The sequence below is a fragment of the Chiloscyllium plagiosum genome, unplaced genomic scaffold, assembly GCF_037043375.1.
Source record: "Chiloscyllium plagiosum isolate Xiang-an unplaced genomic scaffold, Cpla_swu_hap1 HiC_scaffold_14, whole genome shotgun sequence".
Classification (NCBI taxonomy): domain Eukaryota; kingdom Metazoa; phylum Chordata; class Chondrichthyes; order Orectolobiformes; family Hemiscylliidae; genus Chiloscyllium; species Chiloscyllium plagiosum.
Window position 1 is genome coordinate 87,554,088 of NW_028270152.1, and position 27,181 is coordinate 87,581,268.

Sequence of the window (27,181 nt, forward strand, 5' to 3'; positions counted from 1 at the left end):
AAGCTTCCCATGCTGCACAGATATCCAGTCCGCGTGTATGGAACAATGCCTTTGTGTGTTCTTCACAGCGCCCTGTGCTGAACAGATTATCTAGTCCAAGATTATAGATCAGTGCACAGTTGGACAGATAAGTAGTGAACTGTTGAGCTCTAAACAGTGTTCGATTCTGGATGGATTGCTGAGCAGGACACTAGCCTGGTCTACGCAGTGCTTCATGCTGAGCAGGTATCTCATCTGGGCTCAGACGTGTCCGGGCTGGATCTGTGAGGTGGATTGAGTATCCGATATAATTCCTGACATGATTTTCACTCCTCCAGCTCGGCCCATTCTGCCAATAAATGTGAGGTGCTGTTTTTCAGGTAGAATTTACTTGGTCAAAATATTCGACATTAAGCAAAACGCAATTTATTTGAACACTGTCGATAAAATACATCAAAAGGAAGAAGAAATTGCAATAATGTAATTCTGTTGGAAAACTTGGCAGAACAATAGTTTACTTAACTAGTATACAGTAACTGCTCCAATATGGTATCATCCAATAAGGACATAAGTCAAAAATCAAATGCAGGAAACAGATAGTCTCACATGCAGTTCTCCAATCCAGGAGGAAAGAAAATCAAAAGACAATTCTGAGAGAAATCTCAGAGAGAGTGTGTAGCACCCGGGAGAGATTTACTGCCTTCTAACCCTGCTGAGACCCCAGCAATAACTGGTGAAAGGTATAACTAAGACTCCTGGTTCTGTGAGTGTTTGACCATCACACCACAGGACCAGGCTGCGGCTGCAAGAACACAAGGAATGGACTGCATCTGCACCGTCTATGGCTCTGTAGGTGTCTCCAAAAATGCCGAAACCCACCTAAGCCGTTTAATGCTGGACAGATAAATGTCAAAGTTAAACATAAATAAATACAACGAAAAGATGCAGCAAGCCTGGTGAACAGACACAGACGGCCTCGGGAGTCCAGCAGTGCCTACCCTGCCAAAACACAGCAGATACATCGAGCTAGTTAAAAACAATGATTGCAGGTGCTGGAAACCAGATTCTTGATAGTGGTGCTGGAAGAGCACAGCAGTTCAGGCAGGATCCGAGGAGCAGGAAAATCGACGTTTTGGGCAAAGGACACTTGCCCGAAACGCCGATTTTACTGCTCCTCTGATGCTGCCCGAACTGCTGTGCCCTTCCAGCACCACTAATCCAGATACATCGAGCTTGTGAAGAGAAAACATTATCTCTGTCCCTCACCTCTATGTTTACAATTGGAGATGTGCCATTAGCCCAATAATCAGCGATATCAAAATCCCACCCACACCAAGTATTATTGCGATATATCAGAGTTAACCGGAGCTGTTTGTTCAGTAACTGTGATTAATATCAGTCTTTCTGGACCTAATTGGGTCACTGGAGGACTTCCGTCTTCCATAATTAGGGACTTCTTTCAATTTGCTATGCCATAGTATTCGGGGTGGAGTCAACCTCAACAAGATTGGGATCAGCAGCTACAGAGAAAGAGAGAGAAATCAGAGTCAGAATCTGAGAACATTAGAATGTTCCAACAATGGATTTGAATTTGAGAATATTAGACATGAATCTCCCAACAATGGATCAGAATCTGAGAACATTAGACTGGAATGTTCCAACAATGAGTAAGAGTTTATCCTGGGGTCTTTACTTCCTTTCTCAGGATTGGACATGGTTAGATTTGCGGATAGAAGCCGTATTGATGATTAGTCAAGTTGGGTACTATCCAATCCTCGCTATTATTGGTATTCCTGGTAAGTCTATCTCTGTCAATTCCATAAATGCTGCTGAATTTTATTGCTATTCTGGTTGATTATATTTAACAAATACGTAAACTTTCCGTCACAAACGCCACTTCCTTCTCATGCATTTCCAAACTACTTAATCATAAATATCTGAGAAGGAATAAGACTGTTCAGAACATTGAGATTCCTATTTACCGTCAATTATTTTATGTCTCCATATTCTCTGTGATTAAACCTGCTGACGCCCACCTTCATAATATCCCCAATCTCCAGCTCTGCCTGAGTTCTGTTGCTGATTTCAGCATCATCTACCCCTTCATTAACGACAGATTTTATGGTGTCAGTTCACTTCTGACCTCTCTTCCAGTTACAAATAGTTTGAACACAAACTATTTCTTGTATCTACAGTTACTTCACAACTGGGACTCTTAAACAGGGTAATAATGTCACTAACTGTGTAATTCAGAGGCACAGGTTATGACTCTAAAGGATTGTCTGAAATCCTACCACAGTCAATGACTAAATTTAAATTCCAATGACAAAAATTGGAATGAAACCTAATTTCATGGCAACCAAAAACCATTCGGATTTCTTTTCTTATTTTATTGATAACATTTGGTCAAGAAAGCTAACATGTTTGCCCTGTCTGAACTAAGTGTCATCTCAGATCCCCAACAATAGGTTTGCCTCCATATTGCCTTGACATAGGCCACGTGGTCAAGGGCAGTTAGGATGGACAACAAATGCTGCCCTTGCCAGTGATGCTGGCATCCCGGGAAACAACAACATTAAAGGTGAAATAACCAAGGAACTGTGGCAGCTGGCGATCTGAAATAAAATTCTCCACTGTCTGAAAGAATGTTGGAGAATCTCAGAAGAAACACAAATAACGTTTCGAGTTCAGTGAACCTATCAAAACTGAATGCAACTGAGAAATAATATTATTATATCAGGGATGGTTGGAAGGGTGAGCAGGAGGTTTGCGTTGAGTGGATGATGTCCAGCAAGAGAAAGAGAGAGGAAAAGCAAGCAAATGCATTGCTGATGATGGACCGGAAGGAAAACAGAATGGGAAGTTATTCTAGCGTTTCCCCTTTTCACATATTCCTGAACATCATATTAATTAAGGCATGTCCCTGCTTACCGTGAGTTATGTTCCTCTATCTCTCATCTCTTAGTGTGGTGATCAACTCCATCAGCAATACTTTTAGTCGCTGAGATATAGAAAAACATAATGTTCCATTGTCAACTGCTTCTTTGGAGAGAGGAACTGTTACTGTGCCACTGTGTGGAGATGTAAGAGCTTTCTCAGCCAGGAAGCAAAACTGAAGAGACCGAGGCATTTTCAACACTGAATGGATGCACTATGGGTGTGGGGAATTGACTTGCTGCTGTCATCTAGAAAGTCAGTGAAGGCTCTGTGGATGGTGTTCTCAGGATTGTAATGTCAGCGACTGGTTTCATTCAGGGAGCCCCGAGGGTCTGGGGACCCCACTGTGAATACTGCATTTACATTGTACACAGAGCATAGAACATAGAAGAATACAGCGCAGTACAGGCCATTTGGCCCTCGATGTTGCGCCGATCCAAGCCCACCTAACCTACACTAGCCCACTATCCTCCATATGCCTATCCAATGCCCGTTTAAATGCCCATAAAGAGGGAGAATCCACCACTGCTACTGGCAGGGCATTCCATGAACTCACGACTCGCTGAGTAAAGAACCTACCCTAACATCTGTCCTACCTACCTACCACCCCCTAATTTAAAGCTATGCCCCCTCGTAATAGCTGACTCCATACATGGAAAAAGGTTCTCATGGTCAACCCTATCTAAACCCCTAATCATCTTGTACACCTCTATCAAGTCACCCCTAAACCTTCTTTTCTCCAATGAAAACTGCCCCAAGTGCCTCAGCCTTTCCTCATACGATCTTCCTACCATACCAGGCAACATCCTGGTAAACCTCCTCTGCACCCGTTCCAGTGCCTCCACATCCTTCCTATAGTATGGCGACCAAAACTGCACGCAATACTCCAGATGCGGCTGCACCAGAGTCTTATACATCTGCAACATGACCTCAGGGCTCCAGAACTCAATGCCATATGCCTTCTTCACCGCACTATTTACCTGGGTGGCAACTTTCAAAGATCTGTGTACATGGACACCAAGATCCCTCTGCTCATCCACACTACCAAGTATATGACCATTAGCCCAGTACCCCATCTTTTTGTTACTCTTACCAAAGTGAATCACCTCACACTTACCTGCATTGAACTCCATTTGTCACCTTTCTGCCCAGCTCTGCAGCTTATCTATATCCCGCTGTAACCTGCCACATCCTTCCTCACTGTCAACAACTCCACCGACTTTCGTATAATCCGCAAACTTGATCACCCAACCTTCCAGCCCCTCCTCCGGGTCATTTATAAAAATGACCAACAGCAATGTTCCCAAAACAGATCCTTGCGGAACACCGCTAGTAACTGCACTCCAAGATGCACCTTTACCATCAACTACTACCGTCTGTCTTCTTCCAGCCAGACAATTCCTAATCCAAACCTCCATCTCACCCTCAATGCCAAACCCCCGTATTTTTTGCAGTAGCCTTCCATGGGGAACCTTATCAAACGCCTTACTAAAATCCATATACACCACATCTACCGCTTTACCCTCGTCCACCTCCTTCGTCACCTTTTCGAAGAATTCAATAAGGTTTGTGAGGCACGACCTGCCCTTCACAAAACCATGCTGACTATGCTTGATCACATTATTCCTATCCAGATGTTCATAATTCCTATCCCTTACAATTCTCTCTAAGAATTTGCCCACAACGGAAGTGAGACTCACCGGCCTATAGTTACTAAGATTATCCCTACTCCCCCTCTTGAACAAAGGAACCACATTTGCTATCCTCCAGTCTTCTGGCACTATTCTTGTAGACAACGAGGACATAAAAATCAAGGCTAATGGCTCTGCAATCTCCTCCCTTGCTTCCCAGAGAATCCTAGGATAAATGCCATCAGGTCCAGGGGACTTACCTATTTTCACCCTTTCCAGAATTTCCAACACCTCTTCCCTACATACCTCAAAGCCGTCCATTCTAATTAATTGTGACTCAGTGTTCACATCGGCAACAATGTCCTGTTCCTGAGTGAATACTGACGAAAAGTATTCATTCAATCTCTCCCCAATCTCTTCAGCCTCCACACGCAACCTCCACTACTATCCTTGACTGGACCTATTCCTACCCTAGTCATTCTTTTATTCCTGACACCCCGAAAGAAAGACTTTGGGTTTTCCCAAATCCTACCAGCTAAGGACTTTTCATGTCCCCTCCTTGCTGCTCTTTGCTCTCTCTTCAAATCCTTCCTGGCTACCTTATATCTCTCAAGCGCCCCAATTGAAACTTCACGCCTCATCTTTACATCGGCCGCCCTCTTCCATTTAACAAGGGATTCCAATTCCTTATTAAACCACGGCTCCCTCACACGACCCTTTCCTCCCTGCCTGACAGGTACATACCTATCAAGGACATTCAATAGTTGCTCCTTGAACAAGCTCCACATATCAATTGTGCCCTTGCCTTGAAGCCTACTTTTCCAAGCCATGCATCGTAAGTCGTGCCTCACCGCATCATAATTTCCCTGCCCTCAGCTATAACTCTTGCCTTGCAGTGCACACTTATCCCTCTCCATCACTAGAGTAAAAGTCACCGAATTGTGGTCATTGTCCCCAAAGTGCTCATCTACCTCCAATTCTAACACCTAGCCTGGTTCGTTACCCAGAACCAAATCCAGTATGGCCTCACCTCTTATTGGCCTGTCTACATATTGTGTCAGCAAACCCTCCTGCATACATTGGACAAACACCGACCCATCTAACGAACTCGAGCTATAGCTTTCCCAGTCAATATCTGGAAAGTTAAAGTCCCCAATAACAACCACCCTATTACTTTCACTCTTGTCCTGAATTATCCTCGCGCAATCCTTCCTTCTACGTCTCTAGGAGTATTAGGACGCCTGTAGAAAAATCCTAACAGGGTGACCTCAGCTATCCTATTCCTAACCTCAGCCCAAACTACCTTAGATGGCGAGTCTTCATCCATCGTCTTTTCCAATGCTGTGATACTATCTTTGACAAGCAATGCCACACCTCCCCCTCTTTTACCCCCACCTCTGATCCTACTAAAACATTTCAACCCTGGAACCTGCAACAGCCAATCCTGTCCCTGTTCTACCCATGTTTCCATAATAGCCACAACATCGAAGTCCCAGGTACCAACCCACGCTGCAAGTTCACCTTCCTTATTTCGTATACTTCTTGCATTGAAGTATACACACTTCAAGCCACTTTGCTGTTTACAGGCACCCTCCGTTGAGATTGATGCCATGTTCCTAACCTCCCTACACTCCAGCTCCTGCACCCTAAAGCTACAGTCTAGGTTCCCATGCCCCTGCAGAGTTAGTTTAAATCCCCCCCAAGAGCACTAGCAAACCTCCACCCAAGGATACTGGTGCCCCTCAGGTTCAGGTGTAGACCATCCTGTTTACAGAGGTCCCACCTTCCCCAGAAAGAACCCCAGTTATCCAGATACCGGAATCCCTCCCTCCTGCACCATCCCTGTAGCCACGCATTTAACTGTTCTCTCTCCCTATTCCTCGACTCTCTATCACGTGGCACGGGTAATAAACCAGAGACAACAACTCTGTTTGTTCTAACCTAGAACAACCTAGCTCCCTGAAAGCCTGCCTAACATCCTCAGCCCTCTTCCTACCTATGTCGTTGGTGCCAATGTGGACCACGAATTAGAGCTGCTTCCCCTCCCCCTTAATGACCCGGAAAACACGATCAGAGACATCACGTACCCTTGCACCTGGGAGGCAACATACCAAACGTGAGTCTCTCTCGCCCCCACAAAACCGCCTATCTGTGCCCCGAACTATCGAGTCCCCAATTACTATTGCTCTGCTCGTCTCCACCCTTCCCTTCTGAGCAACGGAGACAGGCTCCGTGCCAGAGGCCTGAACCCCATTGCTTACCCCTGATAAGTCGTCCCACCCCCACAAGTATCCAAAACGGTATACTTGTTCTTGAGGGGAACGGCCGCAGGGGGTCCCTGCAAAGGCTGCTTCCTCCCAGTCCCCCTCACTGTCAGCCATCTGTCTGCAATCTTTGGAGTTACTACTTCCCTAAAGCTCCGTTCTATGACCCCCTCTGCCGCCCGAGTGATCCTAATTTCATCCAACTCCAGCTCCAGTTCCCTAACACGGTCTTGCAGGAGCTGGAGATGGGTGCACTTCCTGCAAATATAATCAGCACGGACGACGATGGCATCCCTCACCTCAAACATGTTGCAAGAGGAACATTGCACTGCCTTCTCTGCCATCCCTCTAAAAGTAACCTTTTAAAAAAAATTAGGTCTAAATAATAGAACAAGCAAAAAACTTACCCAGGTAAGCTTGCGCTACACCAGCTTCCGGGTCCGCTCCGCACATTAAAAAAAAAATAAACTTGCAAATTTAAACTGTTAAACAAACGTCACCGAGCCTTCAAGCAGCCACTGTCAAACAGCCATTACCTGCTCCGCTGAGAGAGTGAGCAGAATAATCATCATAACTTTATCAGAGGGAATGTGGCTCATTAATTCACACCTACCGAATGTGAATTAGTTTGAGGAGGTCGCTTAATTAAGTTTGCAGCAAGGCTTTTAACAACGCTTCACATGGGAAACTGAAAAATAAAGTAAAATCCCATGGAATCAAGGATAACTTGACAAATTACAACTAAAATTGTCTCAGTGGCAGAAGTCAGAGGGTGGTGGGAGAAGGCTGTATGTGTGACTGGAGACCAGTGTCCCTGGTGTACCACAGGGATTAGTGCTGTGTCCCTTATTATTTGTGGTATTCATAAATGGTGCAGATGTGAACGGAGGGGAATGGGTGAAGAGGTGGGGATTGTGATAAGTAAGTTTGTGTTTGCCTGGTTGGTTGGTAGTGAAGAGAAAGGTCTTACGTTACAGAAAGATACACATAGATTGGTCAGATGGGCAGAACAATGTCAGATAGAAAGTAAACCTAATAAATATGATGTGATACACTTTGGAAGAAGAAACCAGGCGGGGAGGACTCAATGAATGGCAGCACGCTAAGAAGCTCAGAGGGTGCTTCTCCACACGTACCTGAATGTGACTGGACAGGGTAATACGTTAGTTAAGAAGTGGACCTTGGGTGCAGCAATTATTAATCGGGGCGTAGATTATAAGAGTTGTACACGGCTTTGGTGAGGCCAATACGGAGTGCTGTGTGTAATTCTGGGAGCCACATTACAGTAAGGACGTGATGGTACTAGAGGGTGTGCTGAGGAGATTCACCAGGATGTTCCCTGGGATTGAAGATATCGGCTATGGAGAGAGGCTGGATAAGCTCGGGTTGTTTAGTTTGGAGCAGAGGAGGCTGAGGGGGATGTGATTCAGAAGGACAGGATGATGAGGGGCATGGAGAAGGTGGATAGACAGCAGCTGTTCCTTTTAGTCAGACGGCCAAGAACAAGGGAGCCCACTTTAAAAGTGAAGGGTTTGAGGTTTAGTGAGGATTTAAAGATAGTTTTCTTTCACCCAGAAGGTGATGGGGTTCGGAATTTAATTCCTGAGAGGAGAGTTATCACGGGCATCCTCACTGCCATTAAAAAGTACTTGGACGAGCAATTGGAAGTGTCATAATATTCCAGGCTATGGGCCTGGTGTAGGAAAGTGGGATTACTGTAGATCGTGCTGTATTTCTGACATTACAGAATATATACTCCTGTGAGTGTATGCCTGTGCAAGGACAGTCATTGAACAGCGTAAGGCAGGAATTGATGGATTTTTGAAGAGTATATTCACAAGAGTTATAAGAGTGAACTGTAATAGTTTGTCAAATTATGCTAATGTGAGAAGTATGAGAAAACAATTGCAGCTTCCTTACAATCTGAATCCAGAGAATGGAGAATGGGAAACAGGGAAATGGCAGAACTATGAAGACACTACCTCAGCTCTGTCTTCACAGAACTTTCTATTAATACTAGGAAAACGAAGTCTGGTGTGGAAAATGATATAGTACATGGAACATAGAACATAGTAAGTACATGGTTTTGAAGGAAATGTTGGGAGTGAAAGTAATGGTCAAAGACAACACTAATATAGATTTATGAAATGGAAATTATGTTTGAGAAGCAGACTGGGAGACAAATGAAACAGAAGCAATTGATGTAAAACATTTGCATTTTTAGAAAAAACATTCGTAAAGCTCCAAGCCCAATTTACAAAAAACTAAATCTTAGTGGATTAGGGTGAAACTATGGCCATGTTTCTAGAATTGGACAGCTGGCAGGAAACAGTAAATATAAATAAACAAACTCGTCAAGCAACAGCCTGATATTATATGAAAGGTACGATTCTGTGAGTATGACCATGTCCCAGACACCGCATCAACTTCCCCAGATATCTCCTAACTCACCAGCAGGACAGCCACAGCAGAAGTGGCGGCACAGTGGGATACAGTTGGAAGGGAATTGCTCTGTGAGTCCTCAACAGTGACTCTATATCCCATGAAGTCTCATGGCGTTAGTTTACACATGGGAAAGGAAATCTCCTGCTGATTACCATGTACCAGCCTCTCTCAATTGATGAATCAGTACTCCTCCATGCTGAACAACACTTGCAGGAAGCATTGAGGGTGGCAAGGGCGCAAAATGTACTCTGTGTGGGGGATTTCAATGTCCACCACCAAGAGTAGCTCTGCAGCAGCATTACGGATTGAGTTTGTCGGGTACTAAAATATATAACTGCTCAACTGGGTCTACGGCAGGTGGTGAAGGAACCAACATGAGGAAAATACATACTTGACCACAGCCTTACTAATCTGTCATTTTCAGAAGTATCTGTCCATGACAGTATCGGTAAGAGTGACCACGCATAGTCATTGTGGAGACAAAGTCCCACCTTCTCATTGAGAATAACCTCCATCATTTTGGGTGGTACTATCACCGTTCTAAATGGGACAGACTTCAAGCAGATCTAGCAGCTCAGGTCTGGGTTTCTATAAGCTGCTGTGGGTCAGCAATAGCAGCAGAATTGTACTCCAGCACGACCTCATGACCTGGCATATTGCCTTCACAACAATTACCATCAAGCCAGAGGATCAACCTTGGATCAATGGAGTGTGCAGGAGGGCAGGATCAGCACCAAGCATAACTGAAAATGAGGTGCCAGCCAGGTGAAGCCACCAACCAGGAAAACGTGTGCTAAACAGCATAAGCAGTAAGTGATAAACAGAGCTTAGTGATCCCACAAGCAATGGTTCAGATCTCTGCTGTCCTTCCACTTCGAGTTGAGAATAGTTGTGGACAATTAGACAAGTCATTGGAGGAGATGTATCCAGAAATATCCCCATCCTTAATGATGGAAGAGCCCAGCACTTCAGTGTATAAGATAAGGCTGATGCATTCGCAACAATCTTCAGTCAGAAGTGCTGAGTATATGATCCATCTCGGCCTCCTCCAGTTGTCCTCAGCAATTCAGCTACCAGTCATCAGCCAATTTGATTCAGTCCATGTGATATCCAGATTCAGTTGGAGACATTGGATACTACAAAGGGTACATACCCTGACAACATTCTGGCAATAGTACTGACAATTTGTGCTCCAGAACTTGTCACTGCCCTAACTAAGCTGTTCCAATATCGTGACAACAATGACATTTCCCGATTATGTGGAAAATTACTCAAGTATCTCCTATACATAAAAAGCAGAACAAATCCAATCCGGCCAATTACCAACCCATCAGTAAAGTGGTGGAAGGTGTCAGTGCTTTCAAGCAGCACCTGCTCAGCAATAACCTGGTCAATGACGCTCAGTTTTGGCTCCACCAGGGCCACTCAGCTCCTGACATCATTACCTTAGTTCAAACATGGACAAAAGAGCTGAATTCCAGAGGTGTGGTGAGAGTGACAACCCTTTAAAATAAGGCTGCCTTCGACCAAGTGTGGTATCAAGGGGCCTGAACAAAACTGGAATCAATGGGTATCCGGGCAAACTCCCCGCTGGTTAGAACCATACCTGACACTTAGGAAGATGGTCATGGTTGATAAAGGTCAGTCAACTCAGCTCCAGGACAAGTCTGTAAGAGTCCCTCGGGCAGTGGTCTAAGCCCAAACATCTTTGAGGCTGCTTCACCAATGACCTTCCCTCCATTTTAGGGTCAGAAGTGGGATGTTGGCCAATGATTGCACAATGCTCAGCAACATTTGTGGCTCCTCAGATACAGAAGCAATCCATGTCCAAATGCGACAAGATCTGGACAGTATCCAGGCTGACAAGTGGCAAGTAATATTCAGGCCACACAAATGCCAGACCGTGACCATCTCCACTAAAATACAATCTAACCACTGCTTCTTGGCGTTCAATGCTATTACCATCACTGAATCCACAGTGGACTGCAGCGGTTCAACAAGGCAGCTCACCACCAACCTCTCAAGAGGCAACCAGGGACAGGCAATAAATGCTGGCCCAGCCAGTCACACCCAGATTCACGATTTTTTTTAAAGAATTAAAAGTGGACGGTTGCTTAGACATCATAGTGATCGGTGCTCAGGCCCCAGCTGTTCACAATAGCCATTAAACATTTGGTTGCTGGAATCAAATACAATATATCCTAACCTGCTGACAGAACTAAAGGATGTTGGATTGTGAGTGGGTGAAGAGGTTGTAAAAAGCTTCAAGGTGACTAAGACAAGTGGAGTGAATGGGCAAATATTTTGCAGATGGAGAGCAAGGTGTGTAGAGGTGACGGTTTGCCCTTCGTTGGGAACAATAGACTGGAAGCATATCGTTTGAAAAGGGATTGTTTGGAACATGTTGATCTACAAAGGGACGCATGCACCTTTTTGTTGTTTCCTTCTGCGCATCCCTCCAAGTTCCCTGCAGCGCAGTGAGGTCTGAACCCAAAAGGCAATACTGGGAATGGAATTGGCACGCTGACCAGTGTACATAGACCCTCCAAGTGGGGAGCTGTAACATTGCAAATGATCATTGCAAAGTGACATTTCCAGAACCTGCACCTGCATGTCTCTTTGTTCGGCAACATTTCACAGGGCACGACACTACTTTAACTTACCAAAATGCAAAACCCCACAAATATCTAAATTAAACTCCATCTGTCAGTCCTTGGCCCTTTCATGGCCAACGGTGCCGTTATATTCTGAGATGATCTTCTTCACTGTCCACTGCACCACTTTGTTCATGTTATATGTAAACTTACTAACCTTGCCTCCAATATTCACGTCCAAGTCGTTGATATACATGATGAAAAGTAATGAGCTCAACACTGATTCTTTCAACACACTGCTGGCCACAGGTTTCCAGTCTGAAAAACAATCCGTTACCTTCAATCCAATTTTTTATCCAATTGGTTAGCTTTCCCTGGATTGCATGTGATCTAACCTTAGTAATCTGGCTATGATGAGGAAACTCATTAAACGCCTTGCTGCAGTCTGTGTAAACAGATGATACCACAGTGCCTTCGTCAATCTTCTTTTTCACCTCGTCGAAATACTCAATCACGTTAATGAGACATGATTTCCATAGCGAAAAGCCATGTTGACTTTACGTAATAAGTCCTTGCCTTTCTAAATGCATGTTAAGTCCTATCCTTCAGAATTCCCTCCAACAAGCTGCCCTCGTCAGACGTTAGGCTCACTGAGTATATAATTTCCTGTGTTTTTCGATCACTTTTCCCTTTTCTAGTCCCATTCCTCCATTGGCCACAAAATTTAAAATATAACTAAGTTGTTGATATGGCCAAACATATCATTCTCAGAGTGTGTCAGGCTCAGTGTTAGGAAAGGGTCAGGCAAATTTCTTTAATCTGCTAAAACAAGGCGTTTACGATGAAAAACACAATTACTCAAACTATGATGGAAAGAAGAATGATGAGAGGATATTGCAAAAATATATATTGACATTTCCCTTTGGTAAATATTGTGGAACACATACACACACACACACACACACACACACACACACACACACACACACACACACACACACGTGGCAGAAGGAAAAATTAACATTTGGATCAGATGATATTTTGCTTGTAGACTCATTTAGTCCTACAGCATGAAGACAGACCCTTTGGCCCAAACTGGTCCATGCTGACTCAAATGTCCATCCACACTAACACCATTTCCTTGCACTTGGCCCATATTGTTCTGAACCTTTCCCACCCATACACTTGTTCAAGTGCCTTTTAAATGTTAATGTAAATGCATCAAATTGTGCAAAAAAGCTGCCACTCTTGTTTCCTTTTGTTCTGTTCTCCTCTAACCTTAAACTGATGCCCTCCAGTCCTCGATTCCCCAACTCTGGGAAAAAAAGACTGTCCTTTCACTAAAACCATGCCTCTCATGATCTTGTACACTTCAAATTAGATACCCTACAGTATGGAAACAGGCCCTTCAGCCAGCAAGTCCACATCAACCCTCCGAATAGTTACCCACCCAGGCCCATTCCTCTAGCCTATGTTTATCCCTGCCGAATGCGTCGAACACTATGTTCGATTTAGTATGGCCAATTCACCTGACCTTCATATCTTCAGACTGTGGGAAGAAACCAGAGTACCCGGAGGAAACCTGCGCAGACATAGGGAGAATGTGCAAACTCTACACAGACACTCGCCCGAGGTGCGAATCGAACCCGGAGCCCTGGCGCTGTGAGGCAGTAGTGCGAACAACTGAGCCACCGTGCTACCCCTTTTATACAGATTATGGAGCTTGTTAATTCCACATCATTTGAGTGAAGCGATAAGGAAAACCTTCTGAATTCACAGGAAAGAAACGGAGATGTCGAAGTGAGGCAAAAGAGTTATTGTGATCAACCCTGAGAGTGTTGCGGAGGCATTATTTCGGGTATGTTGGGCAGATGTTTTCTTCTTTATAAGGAATGATCACCTTACCACAGAGAGAGGGCAATGGGGTTCCACCAGACTAATCCCTGGGATGGTGGTACCATGAGGAGTGAAAAAATAATCCGTAGTGCTGTGAGATAATAAGAGGTGATAGCATTGAAACTTTAGGGGGGTGGATAGTCACCCATCATGTTCTCAACAAACACTAATACGGTGATAGTTTCCATGGCTTGTTATTTTTTCACTCGGGTTACATGATTCGCAATAGTTTAAGAGTCTCTAAGGACATTCCCCTCACCCGACCTTGACTCTACGTGTCGATTGAGAGAGACAGAGGGTCATTCTTTGAATAAACTGTCCGCACATTAATACAGTGTATTTGCTATATGATTCTGCACTGAGTGTCATGTTATCCACAAACATTACAGCAGCCACAATACCTTCATTCTAAAACAGTTAACTATTCCCACCAGCTTCTGACGTCCATGGAAAATATGTTTCTGACTTCTTAGAGATGGAAGGAGTCTCCTTGACACTTGGGATGAAGCATATGGCTTCCTTCCTCACTGTCAGCAAACCGCGTTAAACTGTCATGTGTTGCACAGGTAATGGAGCTACAAGGAACATCGGGGATCCCTCTATGAGTGACGTCTTTGCTCCATTGATTTGTCAGGTTGGAGCATCAAGGATACCCTCCTGTTCCTGTATACGTGACTCAAGGGTCTGAATGGTCTCCTCTTGGTTACATGGAATAGGTTCAAGCGCCTGATTGGGCTCTGCCTGCTCCTATTTAACAGCTCGATGCGCTGACCAGACCCAACCTCTTCCTTGGAACAGGCAGGAGAATTGAATGTGTTGTCCCTCTTCTTGATCAGTAATTTCGATGGGCTGAATAGCTTCCAAATATCAGTGCGTAACAAGCTTGAGATGCTGAATGAGCTTCTCTTTTAACTGTGGAAATATACAGTATCTGTCCGTGCTGTTGTATGAATGCCACAGGCACTTTAACAGCACATGACTGAATTTTGTCCAGGTTTTGCTGCACATGGACACAGATTGGTTCAGGAGCTGAGGGGGTGGGGGGCACATTGTTCTGAACATTGTGTGATCTTCAGTAACCCTCCCAATTTCTGATCTTGTGATGGCGAAAGACATTGATGAAACAGCTGAAGGTGTTTGTGCTAAGGAACTAACCTAAGGATCTCCTCAAGAAATGTCCGGGGACTGAGAAGACTGTCGACCATTGATCACAAGCATCTTTCTTTGTACTCTGAAAGACCCCAACGAGTCGGGAGGTTACACCTAATTCCCATTCAGCTCAAATATATAGGTTGTCCCGATGACACCCTCAGTCAAATATTGCCTTTATATCGAGGCCATTCACTTTTCCCTGAGCCCCTATGTTCAACTCTTGTTCATATCAATAGGTGACGGTGCATATATGGGGATTGTTTTCTTCTCACAGAGGATAATAGCTTTAAATTAAGGTTGTGTAGGTACAGGACAGATGTTAGGGGTAGGTTCTTTACTCAGCGAGTCGTGAGTTCATGGAATGCCCTGCCTGTAGCAGTGGTGGACTCTCCCTCATTATGGGCATTTAAGCGGGCATTGGATAGCCAAAGGAGGATAGTGGGCTAGTGTAGGTAATGTGGGCTTGGATCGGCGCAACATCGAGGGCCGAAGGGCCTGTACTGCGCTGTATTCTTCTATGTTCTATGTTCTATGTAAGCAATGTCTGGAATTATCTGGGCTAGAGAGCTAGGGGAGCTAGATCACTGAAAATATTTAAAGAGGAGGTAGATTAATTTTTGAACTGTCAGTTTTCACATTCTCCCTGTGTCTGCGTGGGTTCCCTCCCACAGTCCAAAAATGTGCAGTTTAGGTGAATTGGTTAATGTTAGTGTTAGGTGAAGGGGTTAATGTAGGGGAATGTTAGCCTTCCTAACCTGCAATCTTCTTCCTGACCTCTCCGCCCCCACCCCACTCTGACCTATCACCCTCACCTTGCCCTCTTTCCACCTATCGCATTTCCAACGCCCCTCCCCCAAGTCCCTCCTCCGTACCTTTTATCTTGGCCTGCTGGACACACTTTCCTCATTCCTGAAGAAGGGCTTATGCCCGAAACGTCGATTCTCCTGTTCCCTGGATGCTGCCTGACCTGCTGCGCTGTTCCAGCAACACATTTTCAGCTCTGATCTCCAGCATCTGCAGACCTCACTTTCTCCTCATAGCATAACACCACACAAGCATGAAAAAAAGAAACAGAATGATGTTATTCGGTCCACCGAGCCTGATATGCCGTTTGATAATTTCTAATATGTTCCTCAACATCATTCTCCTGCCTTCCCCGAGAATCCTTGATCCCCTTATAAAGCAAAAGCATATCTGTTCTGTCTTTTTGGCACTAGTGTCTGTGTGTGTGCGCGTCCATCTGCTTGTGATCCGTGTATTTGTTTGTCTATGTCTGTCTTTCTTTGTATCAGCCTGTGTGTTTGTATCTGTATTTGTGTTTACTTGTGTGTGACTCTATATGTCGCTGTGTGTTTCTAATTGTGTGTATGCATGTCCCCTTGTATATATTGTGTTTGTTCTTATATTGAAGTGTTTACCAATAATTCTGTGTATTTATGCGTCTGCATCTCTGTGCGGTGAGGTATCTGCGTTTTTTTGGGGGAGTGAAAGGACTGTCTTTGGAAATACCACTGGACTTAAAGTGAGAACTGTCTTTTAATTAGCACTGTTCCTTACTCGGTCAGTGGGACATGGACGTTTCAGAAACTCCATGTGAGGCGTCCCAGTCCGCTCCATCTTCTACTAGCGTCCTCCCCACATGGTGGGGGTAGGCGGTTGCCGGAATGGAGATTGGGCACTCTACCAACCTGCTTGGCCCTTTTTGTCCTATTCCAGGCTGTTTCTCTTGGAAAGGGAGAATAGGAGTGAGGGCAGGAGTGGGTGATCCTGCTGTTAGTCCTGGTGGAAGTGGGGCTCGGGGGAATGGTGAGGTGTCTGGAATTAGTCAGTCGACAGTTTTGCATTCACATAGTATTATTGTTTTGTGCGAGTGTGGGGTATTGCGTCGGTGACAAAGAAAGTGTGGGAGGATACTGATTTCAATAGTGACAGTGGTAGTGCGTGAGCTGTATATGGAGATAGAGCGTGAGGATTGTCTGAGAGTAGGTGCTATGGCAGATATACAGTGAGTGTGAGGGAGCAGAGAGAATATGGTGACCTTTATCCTGACAGAGCCGGGAGGATATTGATGCTTGTCCTGTATTGATGGACAGTTCTTCAGATCATGTCAGAGTCGAGGTGAGCCTCCCGAATGTCTTGCCCAAGTCTATCACTAATAATGACACAGACCTTTCCCTCAGCTTCCACAGAATCGGTTTAGTTCGAGCTTACAAATAGCAAGGAGAAGCAAATATTTGTGTGTCATATATCGAAACCAAAATGGTTGCAGAAAGTCTGAGCATCATGTGCTCTGGAAATTAGATATGCAAGTATTGTGAATACTGCAGTCTTATTGGATTGTCTCATTTTGCATCTAAAGTGCATTGACTAAGTGACTGTTCATGCTGTGAAAAATAAGTTCCATAAGTGTATATGAAGTGGATTGAAGAGTGTGTTGTGATGCAAACTAGAGAGCAGGTTATTTCGAATTTGTTGTTGTGTGATCAGACGTACGAATTAATGACCTTGCTCTGAAGCAACTTTCAAGGAATAATGAGATTAATAAGGTGGATTTTACACGGTGTCTGCATACAATATAGAATGATTCAACATTTTTGGTTGAACGTCATGGAAATCTTGTAGCTCGAGGGTCAAAATAGCTTCAGTGAATTGGGAAAGTATAAAATAACATTCAATAAAAAAAAACAATGGTTGTTCGAGCCATAGAGTCGACAGTACGGAGACAGGAGCTTTATCCCAAGCTAAACCCTTCCGACCAAAACGTCCATCCATGCTATTCCCATTTCCCTCCCATTGCCCCGTATCCTTTTAATCATTTCCTGTACGCGTATTTGACCAAATGCATTTTAAATGTTGTTAATGTACCCGCCTCAACCACTTCCACTGGCACCTCATTCCATATGCGTACCAACACCTGTGTAACACGGTTCTGCCTCAGGTTCCCTTGAATTCTTTCTCCTCTGAACTTAAACCAATGCCCTATAGTCTGTGAATGCCCAACCCTGGGAAACAAGACTGAGTGCATTCACTCTGTCCATGCCTGTCATGACCTTATACATTTCCATCAGATCCCCTCAATCTTATAGTGTAAAGTTAAAAGTCGGAGCTTGTCTAATCTCTCCCTTTCACTCAGGCCATTGAGACATCAACATTCTTGTAAATTTCTTCAGCACTCTTTCCAGTTTAATATGATCCTTCCTATAGCAAAATGAACAAAACTAAACATAATGCTACCAGTATGGCCTCATCAGCATCCTGTATAACGGCAACATATCTCCATAATTGCGATACTCATCAATATACACTAATGAAGGCCAGTGTGCCAAAAGCTTTCTTCACTGTCCTGTCTACCTCTTAATCAACTTGCAAAGAACCCTGCACCTGAATTCCAAGATCCTCCTGTTCCACCACATTGCTTAGGACCCAACCATTCACCATAAAACTCCAACCTTGATTTGACTGTCTAAAATGCAAGAAATTACACTGATCTATATCAAAATCCATTTGTTATTCTCAGCCCACTTCCCCAGCTGATCATGGTATTGCTGTAATTTCTGAAATTTATAATAACCTTTCTCACTCTCAATGATGCTGCCTATTTTAGTGTCGTCTTCAAACTTACAGATCATGCCTGTACATTCTCATCTTTATGTATGTAATATATAGTGGTCCCATGCACGAACCGCTGAGGCATTCCACCCGTCACAGGCCTCCAGTCTGACCAGCATTCTTCCAGTATTACGCTCTGCCTCCTAACATCAGGTCAATTTTGTACCTAATTTGCCAGCTCCCCCTCATTTCCATGTGTTCTAACCTTCCAGAGCAGCATACCTTACTGAATGCCTTACGAGAATCCATATGGACTGCATATACCACGTTGCCCTCCTCAATGTTGCTGGTCTCTTCATCAAGGAACGCCAATAAGTTTGTGAGTCATGATTTCCCTTGCGCAAAGACGTGCTGACTTTGATGTCTGGCTTTTGCCCGAAACATCAATTTTCCTGCTCCTCGGATACAGCCTGACCTGCTGTGCTTTTGCAGCACCATTCTAATCTTACTCCGAATGTCACCCTGCCTTTTCAAATGCATATATATCCAATTGCTCCGAATCTTCTGAAGTAACTTACCAAATGAAATTTTAGATTAACTGCTCTTTAGTTCCCAGGTTTATCTTTGTAGCCTTTCTTGAATAAGGGCACAGCATTCACTCCCCTCCAGTCGACAGGGACCTCACTCGTTGGTCAGCAATGATGGAATGGAACCAACCAGGGCTCCAGCAATTTCTTCTCTATCCTTCTGCAGTGTTCCTGAATATATCTGGCCAGGACCAGGAGTTTTTAGAAATACTGCAAAGTTTGAAATATACGTCTGTTTATTTCAGCTACAAACACCGAAGAGTGGGAAAGTGACTCAGTGATGGTTAACATAACAAATTAGAAAATATATTCATCATAGGAAATGACTTCAGAAGATTTCCAGGCTTTGTGGAAACATAAGATTTCTCAGAAATTAACGGTCCAGAAAAGGAAGGCCATGAAACTGGTAAGGAAATCGAAAAGAGAGCGTGAATGCTAACAAACAGGAACACAAAGACTGCATTAATCTGCGATCTATATTTCAAAGGAAACAAAATAAATGCAAGATCAAATGTGGAAATTTGTAATCGGGAGAGTAGAGGTCGTGGAGAACAGGGAAATGGCCAAGAAAATAACCAATCTGTCTTCATAGAGGATGTTCCATAAAACCACCCAGTAATACCAAGTGATCATATCGGATTTCTGGAGCTGAATACATCAATTCAATTCATATCAGTAACAAGGTAGCACGTTATAATGTAGCTGGAATGACCTTTGCTAAGTCTGACAAAACACATATACGTTCTATCAAAATGTCAGAAATAAATCACCAATAGTAGTCTCAACTGCACTGTCGATGACTGTGTTTTATTTTCCTGTACATTCTGCAGAGACCGGAAGCCATTGTAGATAAATACTAGTTAGTAAACGTGATCCAAGCACTATAGACGAATGGAAGGGATCCAAACAGCTACAAAGGGAAGAAGACATCGTGTCGAGAAATGCAGACCAATTAACTTGACATCTGTTGGGAAACTGTTTGAATCTATTACACAGGATGAGATTTTTGATATTTAGAAATTAGCAGCAACAATGGAGAGAATCATCATGCATTTCTGTTAGATAAATCATAGTTGATAAACTCGGAATTGTTTGAAGTTGTTTCTTACAGCATAGATAACGGGGGTCCAGTAGAAGTGGCATATATTGGATTTTCGGAAAGGTTTCTATCAGAACTCAAACAGTCAGTTCGTAAATACAAAGAATATGAAAGGTATGTGGAGGAATATATGTAAGTGGAAAGTTAATGTTTGGTTTGCCTTCATTTTAGACAGTCAGGACATTGACGTTAACACATGTTGAAGCAGTTTCACAGCGTGTTGGTGAGACTGCACCTGGAATATGGTGTACATTTTCGGTGAACGAATCTCAGAAAGAAAATACTGACCACAGAGGAAGTGCAATGGATATTGTAGAGATGAATCCCTCAGATAGCGAAATTGCCTGATGAGGAAACTTGGCCTCTGTTCTCGAGAGATTCAAAGAATGAGAGTTGGGTCAGAGTGAAATTTAGAAAATTCACAAAGCATATGACAAGTTGGAAGTTAACAGAATGATTCCCTGGCTACGTAATTCACATTCAAGGCAAATAATGGCAGTATCTGGGACAGGCCATTTAAGACTGCAATAACGAGGAAACCCTTCACTTGGAGGGGACTGACTAACACAAGGGCATGGAAACATGCTGGCAGTCAAGATGAGGGAGAATCTCCAGATAATCTACCAGTGTGTCAAGCGGAACAGAATAACCAGGGAACAGGTAGGACTCATTAGTGACTTGCCAAGTTGTATCCAAATCAACTTTAGTGGTAGGAGACAGAGGGTGGTGTTCGAAGGCTGTTTGTGTGACTGGAGGCCAGTGTCCAATAGTGCACCACGGGGAGCAATGTTGTGTCCTTTATCATTTATGATTCGGAGGTGCTGGTGTTGGACTGGGGTGGACAAAATTAAAAATCGTATAACACCAGGTTATAGTCTAACAGATTTTTTTCGGTGGCCGCTGCTTCACCAAAGCGCACGACCACCTGTTGAAGAAGCAGCACTTCGAAAGCTAGTGTTTCCGAATAAACCTGTTGAACTATAACCTGATGTTGTGTGATTTTTTAACCTTACTGTTCGTGGTATTCATAAATGATGCAGCTGCGAATATGGTCGAGGGGTGAAGTGGGGTGATAAGTAAGTTTGTGTTTGATACAAAGATTGGCCGGGTGGATGGCAGTGCGGAGGATGGTCTTATGTTACAGTAAGATACAGATGAAATGGACAGATGGGTGGATAAATGACAGATGGAATGTAACCCTGATAGCTCCGAGTTGATGCACGTTGGAAGAAGGAACCAGATAGCGGAATACTCAATGACTGGCAGCACGCTGGGAAGCTCGGAGGGTGCTTCTCCACACCTGGATTGGACTAGACAGGTTAATAACAATTTGGGAAAGCATAGGGGATCGTAAACATAGCCTTTATTCATCGAGGCATAGGTTCTAAGAGCTATGTGGAACTTTGGTGAGTCCAAGATGGAATGCTGTGTATTGTTCTGGGAACCACATTACAGGAAGGATGTGATTGCACTGGAGGGGGTGCAGAAGATATTCACCAGGATGTTCCGTGTGATGGAGCATATCGGCTATGGGGAGAGGCTGAATAAGCTCGTGTTGTATAGTTTGAGGAGAGAAGGCTGAGGGGGCCGTGATTCAGAAGGATGGGATTACAAGGCACATGGACACGGTGGATAGACAGCAGCTGTTCCTTTTTAGTCAAAGGACCACACGTTTAAAGTGAAGGGATTGAGGTTTAGTGAGGATATGAGGATTGCTTCTCACCCAGAGGTATTAGGGTCTGGAGTGCACTTCTTGAGAGCGGTGTTGTCATGGTAACCTCAAAACCATTCGAAAATATATGGATGTGCACTTGAAATGCCATAAGATTCATGGCTACGGGTCTTCTGTCGGAGAGTGGGCCGAATGTAGACCGTGCTGAACTTCTCATGTTACAGGGTCTGTGCTTCTGTAATTTTATGGCTGTAGAAGACCAATCGCTGAGTAGCTGAAAATAGGAATTGTTGTGATTCTGAAGAATACTTTAACAAAGATTATAAGAGTGAACTTGTAATACCTTCTGGAAATATGTTAATGGCAAAGTTAAGAGAAAAAAGGTGCAGCTTTCTTACAGTCTAATACCAGATAATTGATTACAGGGAAATAGCAAATACTTCAGTTATGTCTTTACAGAAGAAAACAAAACAAAAAAGAAAACTCCCAGCAATGCTAGAGAACTTTAGTCTGGTGAGAAAAAAAGAGAATAGAATGAAACAGCAAATAAACACTCTGGAGAAAGTATTGGACTGCAAGTGATGGGCATAGACAAAGTCGACAGAGATTTATCAAATGGGAATCGTATTTGAGAAAGTAGCTTTTAGCAAAATTATGGAGAAGTTATCAATGCAATACGATTGGAATCTCAGAAGGATTTTTGATAAAGTTACAAGCTTATTGTGCAAATTCAAAATCTATGGGACTGGAGCTAATATATAGTCATGACTTTAGAATGGGTGAGTAACAAAACAATGTTATTTAAAATGGAAAGCCTGGAGGATATAGCTAGGACCAAGGCTTGGGCCCCAGCTATTCCTAATAAACATCGCATCTTTGGTTGAGGGGCTCAAATGCATAATTTCCAAGTCTGCTGACAGCACAAAACGATGTCAGCTTGTGAATGAGTAAGGATAATGTAAGAAAGCTCCAAGGAGATTGAGACAATTTGAGTGTCTCGGCAAATACGTGTCTGATAGAGAGCAATGGGAGAAATGAGATGTTGTGTACTTTGATGGGAACAATAGAATGGGAGCCTACTATTTGAAAAGAGATTGGTTGAAAAATGTTGATCTCTTAATGAACTTAATCTGCATTTTTGTTTATTTCTGCGTGGCCCTCCGAGTCCATGTAGGGCAGTGAGTTCTGAATGCAGACGTCAATACTGGAAATGACATTGGCAAGCTTATCAGTGGGTCGCTGTAACATTGAAAATAATCTGGATCTCCCTGCACACCAGTCACTGAAAGCAATATTATAGGAGCATAAAGCAGTTAGGAAGGTAAATGGTGTGTTGACGTTTATTTTAGGGGGATTTGTATACAGGAGGAAGGGTCATTTACTGCAGCTGTACAGGGCCTTGGCGAGACCCCCGTCACAAACATTGTGTAGTATTCTGTGCAGTTTTGGTCTCCTTACCTAATAAAGGACAGACATGATATTGAGGTAGAGCAGTGAAGGATGACCAGACTGATCTCTGGGATGACAGGCGTATTGTGGGAATAGATCAAAGTTTGGAAGAAGATCTGTAGCTCGGGTGCTCATTGTAGTGGTTCTGTTCGCCGACCTGGGAATTTGTGTTGCAGACGTTTCGTCCCCTGTCTAGGTGACATCCTCAGTGCTTGGGGGACTCCTGTGAAGCGCTTCTGTGATGTTTCCTCCGGCATTTATAGTGATTTGTATCTGCCAGGTCCGGTCGTCAGTTCCAGCTGTCCGGTGCTGGAACTGGTATATTGGGTCCAGGTCGACATGGGACGAAACGTCTGCAACACAAATTCCCAGCTGTGGGAGTAGGGTTTGGGCAACTGGGCCTTTATTCCATGGGCTTCAGGAAAATGAGTGGAGATTTCAGTGGAAATCTCAAAACCTCCAACCCTGGCAATATCTTTGTAAATCGTTTCTGAATCCTTTCAGGTTCCATGCATCTTTCCAATATGGGATAGACCGGAATTGCACGAAATATTCAATAGTGGCCTAACCAATGTCCAGTACAGCCACAACATGACCTCCCAACTCCTATATTCAATGTACTGACCAACAACGACAAGTATATCAAACACCTTCTTCGTTATCTTATCTACCTGCGACTCCAATTTCAAAATACAATGAACCTGCACTCAAAGGTCTCATTCTTTAACATAACTCTCCAAGGACTTAACATTAAATGTATAAGTCAAGCCTTGATTTTCCTTTCCAATATGCAGCACCTCATATTTGACCAAATTAAACTCCATCTTCCACTCCTCAGCCCTTGGTCCATCTGATCAAGATCTCGTTATAGTCTGAGGTATATTTTTTTTCTCTGTCCACTGCACCTCCTATTTTGGTGTCAAATATGAACGTACTAACCATAGTTCCTATGTGCACATGCAAATCATTTAGATAAATGACGAACAGCATTGGACCCAGCATCAATCATTGTGGCACTCCACTGGTCACAGGCCTCCAGCCTGAAAAACAGCCCCCCACCACCACTCTCTGTCTTCTACCTATGAGCCAATTCTGTATCCAAATGGCTAGTTCTCCCTGTAGTCCATGTAATCTTACGTTGTTAACCAGTTTCCAATGAGGAACCTTGTCCACCGCCTTACTGAAGTCCATATAGACCACGTCCACTGCTCTGCTCTCATCAATCCTTTTTGTTACTTCTTCAAGAAAAAAAAATCAAGTTCTTGAGACATGATCCCCCACGCACAAAGCCATGTTGACTTTCTCAAATCAGTCCTTGCCTTTCCAAATATGTTTAAATCCTGTCCTTCAGGATTCCCTCCAACAACTTGCCCACCACCGATGTCAGGTTCACTGGTCTATTGTTCCCTGGCTTTTCCTTCCCAGTTTTTTTTTTAATAATAGCACCAGGTTAGTCAGCCTCATGTCTTCCAACATCTCACCTGTGGCTATTGATGATAAGAACATGTCATCAAGATTCCCAGCAATCACTTCTCGAGCTTCGCACAGAGTACTTGTGCATACCTGATCAGGACCTATGAAGTGCATTTCAATTACATATCATTTGGTTCATGTGTGAAATGATCATCCTGAGCAGTGCTAGACGTGTGTAAAGTTACAATGTTTCAAAGACATTTTATTAAGTATAAGAATCAGAGAAGGTTTGTAAAATATGGTCCGAGTACAGGAACATGGAAGTAGTTTAGTTTGAGATTGATGTTACAACTGAGTATACAGGTCATTGGGCCTGTTTATGACCCCCCCCCCCCGTAACTCTATGATTCCATGTGTGCTTGTATGTCTAAGTATGTATCTGCATATTTCTGTCTGCGCTTGTTTATTTGTTTGTGTCTGTATGTGCATCTGTGTATATCTATCTGTCTGTGCATGTTACGTATGTTCCTGTGTTAGTGTGTGCATGTGTGTTTGTATCTCTATCTCTGCATCTGTGTGAAATGGGAACTCTTTTGTTTGGGATGAGTCATTGAAATGGCATTAAAAACCTTCCTCCCTCTCCTTCTCCCTCTGTCTCTCTCTCTCTTTTGCTGGAAGTGATGCAATACCATAATCTTCTGGTGTCTTTAGGAACGTTCAATCCTTTCTCACATATAAGATAATTTGTAAGGGTAAGTCACAAGACATTGCGTTTTGCAGTGTGCGCGTGTGCATGCTTGTGCATTTCTTTGTGTGCCTCTCTCTGTGTGTTTGTGCATGACTGTGTGTATTTGTGTGTGTGTGCATGCGTGTGCATGTGTCTGGGGAATGTGGGTGTCGGTGTATGGGGGGATTGTGGGCATCTGTGTGCCTGTAAGTGTGTGTGTGTGTTTGTCTATGTGTATGTATGTGTGTACGTATATTTTTGCGTGTGTGTTAATGCGTGTGTATGTTTGAGTGTGTGTGCCTGTCTGTGTGTGTCTGTGTTAGCATATGTGTTGGTTTGTGAGGAGTGTGGGTGTTTGTGCGTGTTAGTGTATGCGTCTGTTTGAGTATGCCTGTGTGTGTGTGCCTGTGAGTGTGCGTGTGTGGGAAGTGTGGTTGTCTGTGCATGTGGGGAGTGTGGATGTCTCTGGGTGGGAAGTGTGGCTGTCTGTGTGTTTGTGCGTGTGTGTCGGGGTGTGTGTGTCAGTCTATCTGTCTGTGTCTGTGTGTGTGTTTCTGTGTCTGTGTGTGCGTGTTTGTCTGTGTTGAAGAGTGTGGTGCTAAAAAAACACGGGTTGTTCCGGCAGCATTCAAGGAGCAGGAGAGTCGAAATATCGAGCATCATCCCTTCATTAGGAATGAGGCTTGTGGGCGAAAGGGGCTGAGGGATAAATGGGAGGGAGCGATGCTGGCGGGAAGGTAGCTGAGAAAGTGATCGTTAAATGAAGATGGGGTGAAGGTGATAGGTCGGAGCGGACGGTGGAGTGGATAAGTGGGAACGAAGATGAATAGGTGGTACAGTTCAAGAAGGAGGTGCCGAGTTGAAGGGTTGGACCTGCAATAAGGTGAGGGGGGCGGTGAATGAGGAAACTGGTGAAATCTGTAGCTGTGTGTGCTTTGCATGTGTGTGTGTGTCGGTCGACATGTGTATGTTTGTGTGTCTGTATGTCTCTGCATCTGGGTGTGTGCATGGGGGTTAGGGGTTGCTGTGAATATGTGTGTGTCTGTGTGCAGATGTATGTGTGTCTCTAAGCGTGTCTGTTTCTGCGAGTGTGTGTGCATCTATGTATGTATGTTTCTGCGTGTGTGTCTGCATCTGTGTGTCTGTTTCTGTGAGTGTGTGTCTTTGTGAGAGTGTATGTGTCTGTGTGTGTGTTGACGGTGCTGTCAGTTTGGATGGTGCTGTGAGCTGTTACACTCCCTCTGTCCCTCCCAAACTGAATCCCTGATGATTTTCCCTCTCTATTCCCACCTGTACAGTGGTGTGGGGAGACCAGCAGAGACTGATAGCAACAAAAAGCTCAGCCCGTCTATCAACATTTGAGGATAGAAATGAAAGAACCCTTCCTCAGAACTCGTGTCAGGAGATTATTACATCACGTTAAGCACCACAGAGACTGTCAAACCCGCCCCATAATGATGCACACAGATGGGCACGCACTAATACAGAGACAGAGAGGCAGTCAGAAATACACTGACACGACTACAGACATGGAGAGTCTGTCAGTATTACTCTTGCTCCATGGTAATCTTGTCAATATTTCACTCACTCTGTCTGGTGTGTGTCAGTATTTCAGTCTGTCCTTAGTGAGTGTGTTAGTATTGCACTTGCTCACACCAGTGGATGAGTCAGTATTTAATCTGATTTCCCAACCCATCTCTCTCTGGCAGTGAATTTCACACCCACAGCACCCCCTTGTCATGGCAAAATGGAGATACGGAGCTGTAAGTGGACGGGAAATGCACATC

At 44.0% G+C, this 27,181-nt stretch overlaps 1 protein-coding gene across 1 annotated transcript in view; it reads left to right on the top strand.

Moving 5' to 3' along the window:
• The first annotated feature begins 1,558 nt into the window (after positions 1–1,558).
• Positions 1,559–27,181, top strand: part of LOC148148012 (putative G protein-coupled receptor 139) — a 31,394-nt gene continuing 5,771 nt past the window's right edge. Inside the window, exon 1 of the mRNA XM_087993987.1 lies at positions 1,559–1,775. Within this exon, the coding sequence (XP_087850113.1) occupies positions 1,559–1,775 (217 nt within the window). The remainder of the gene's footprint in view (positions 1,776–27,181) is intronic.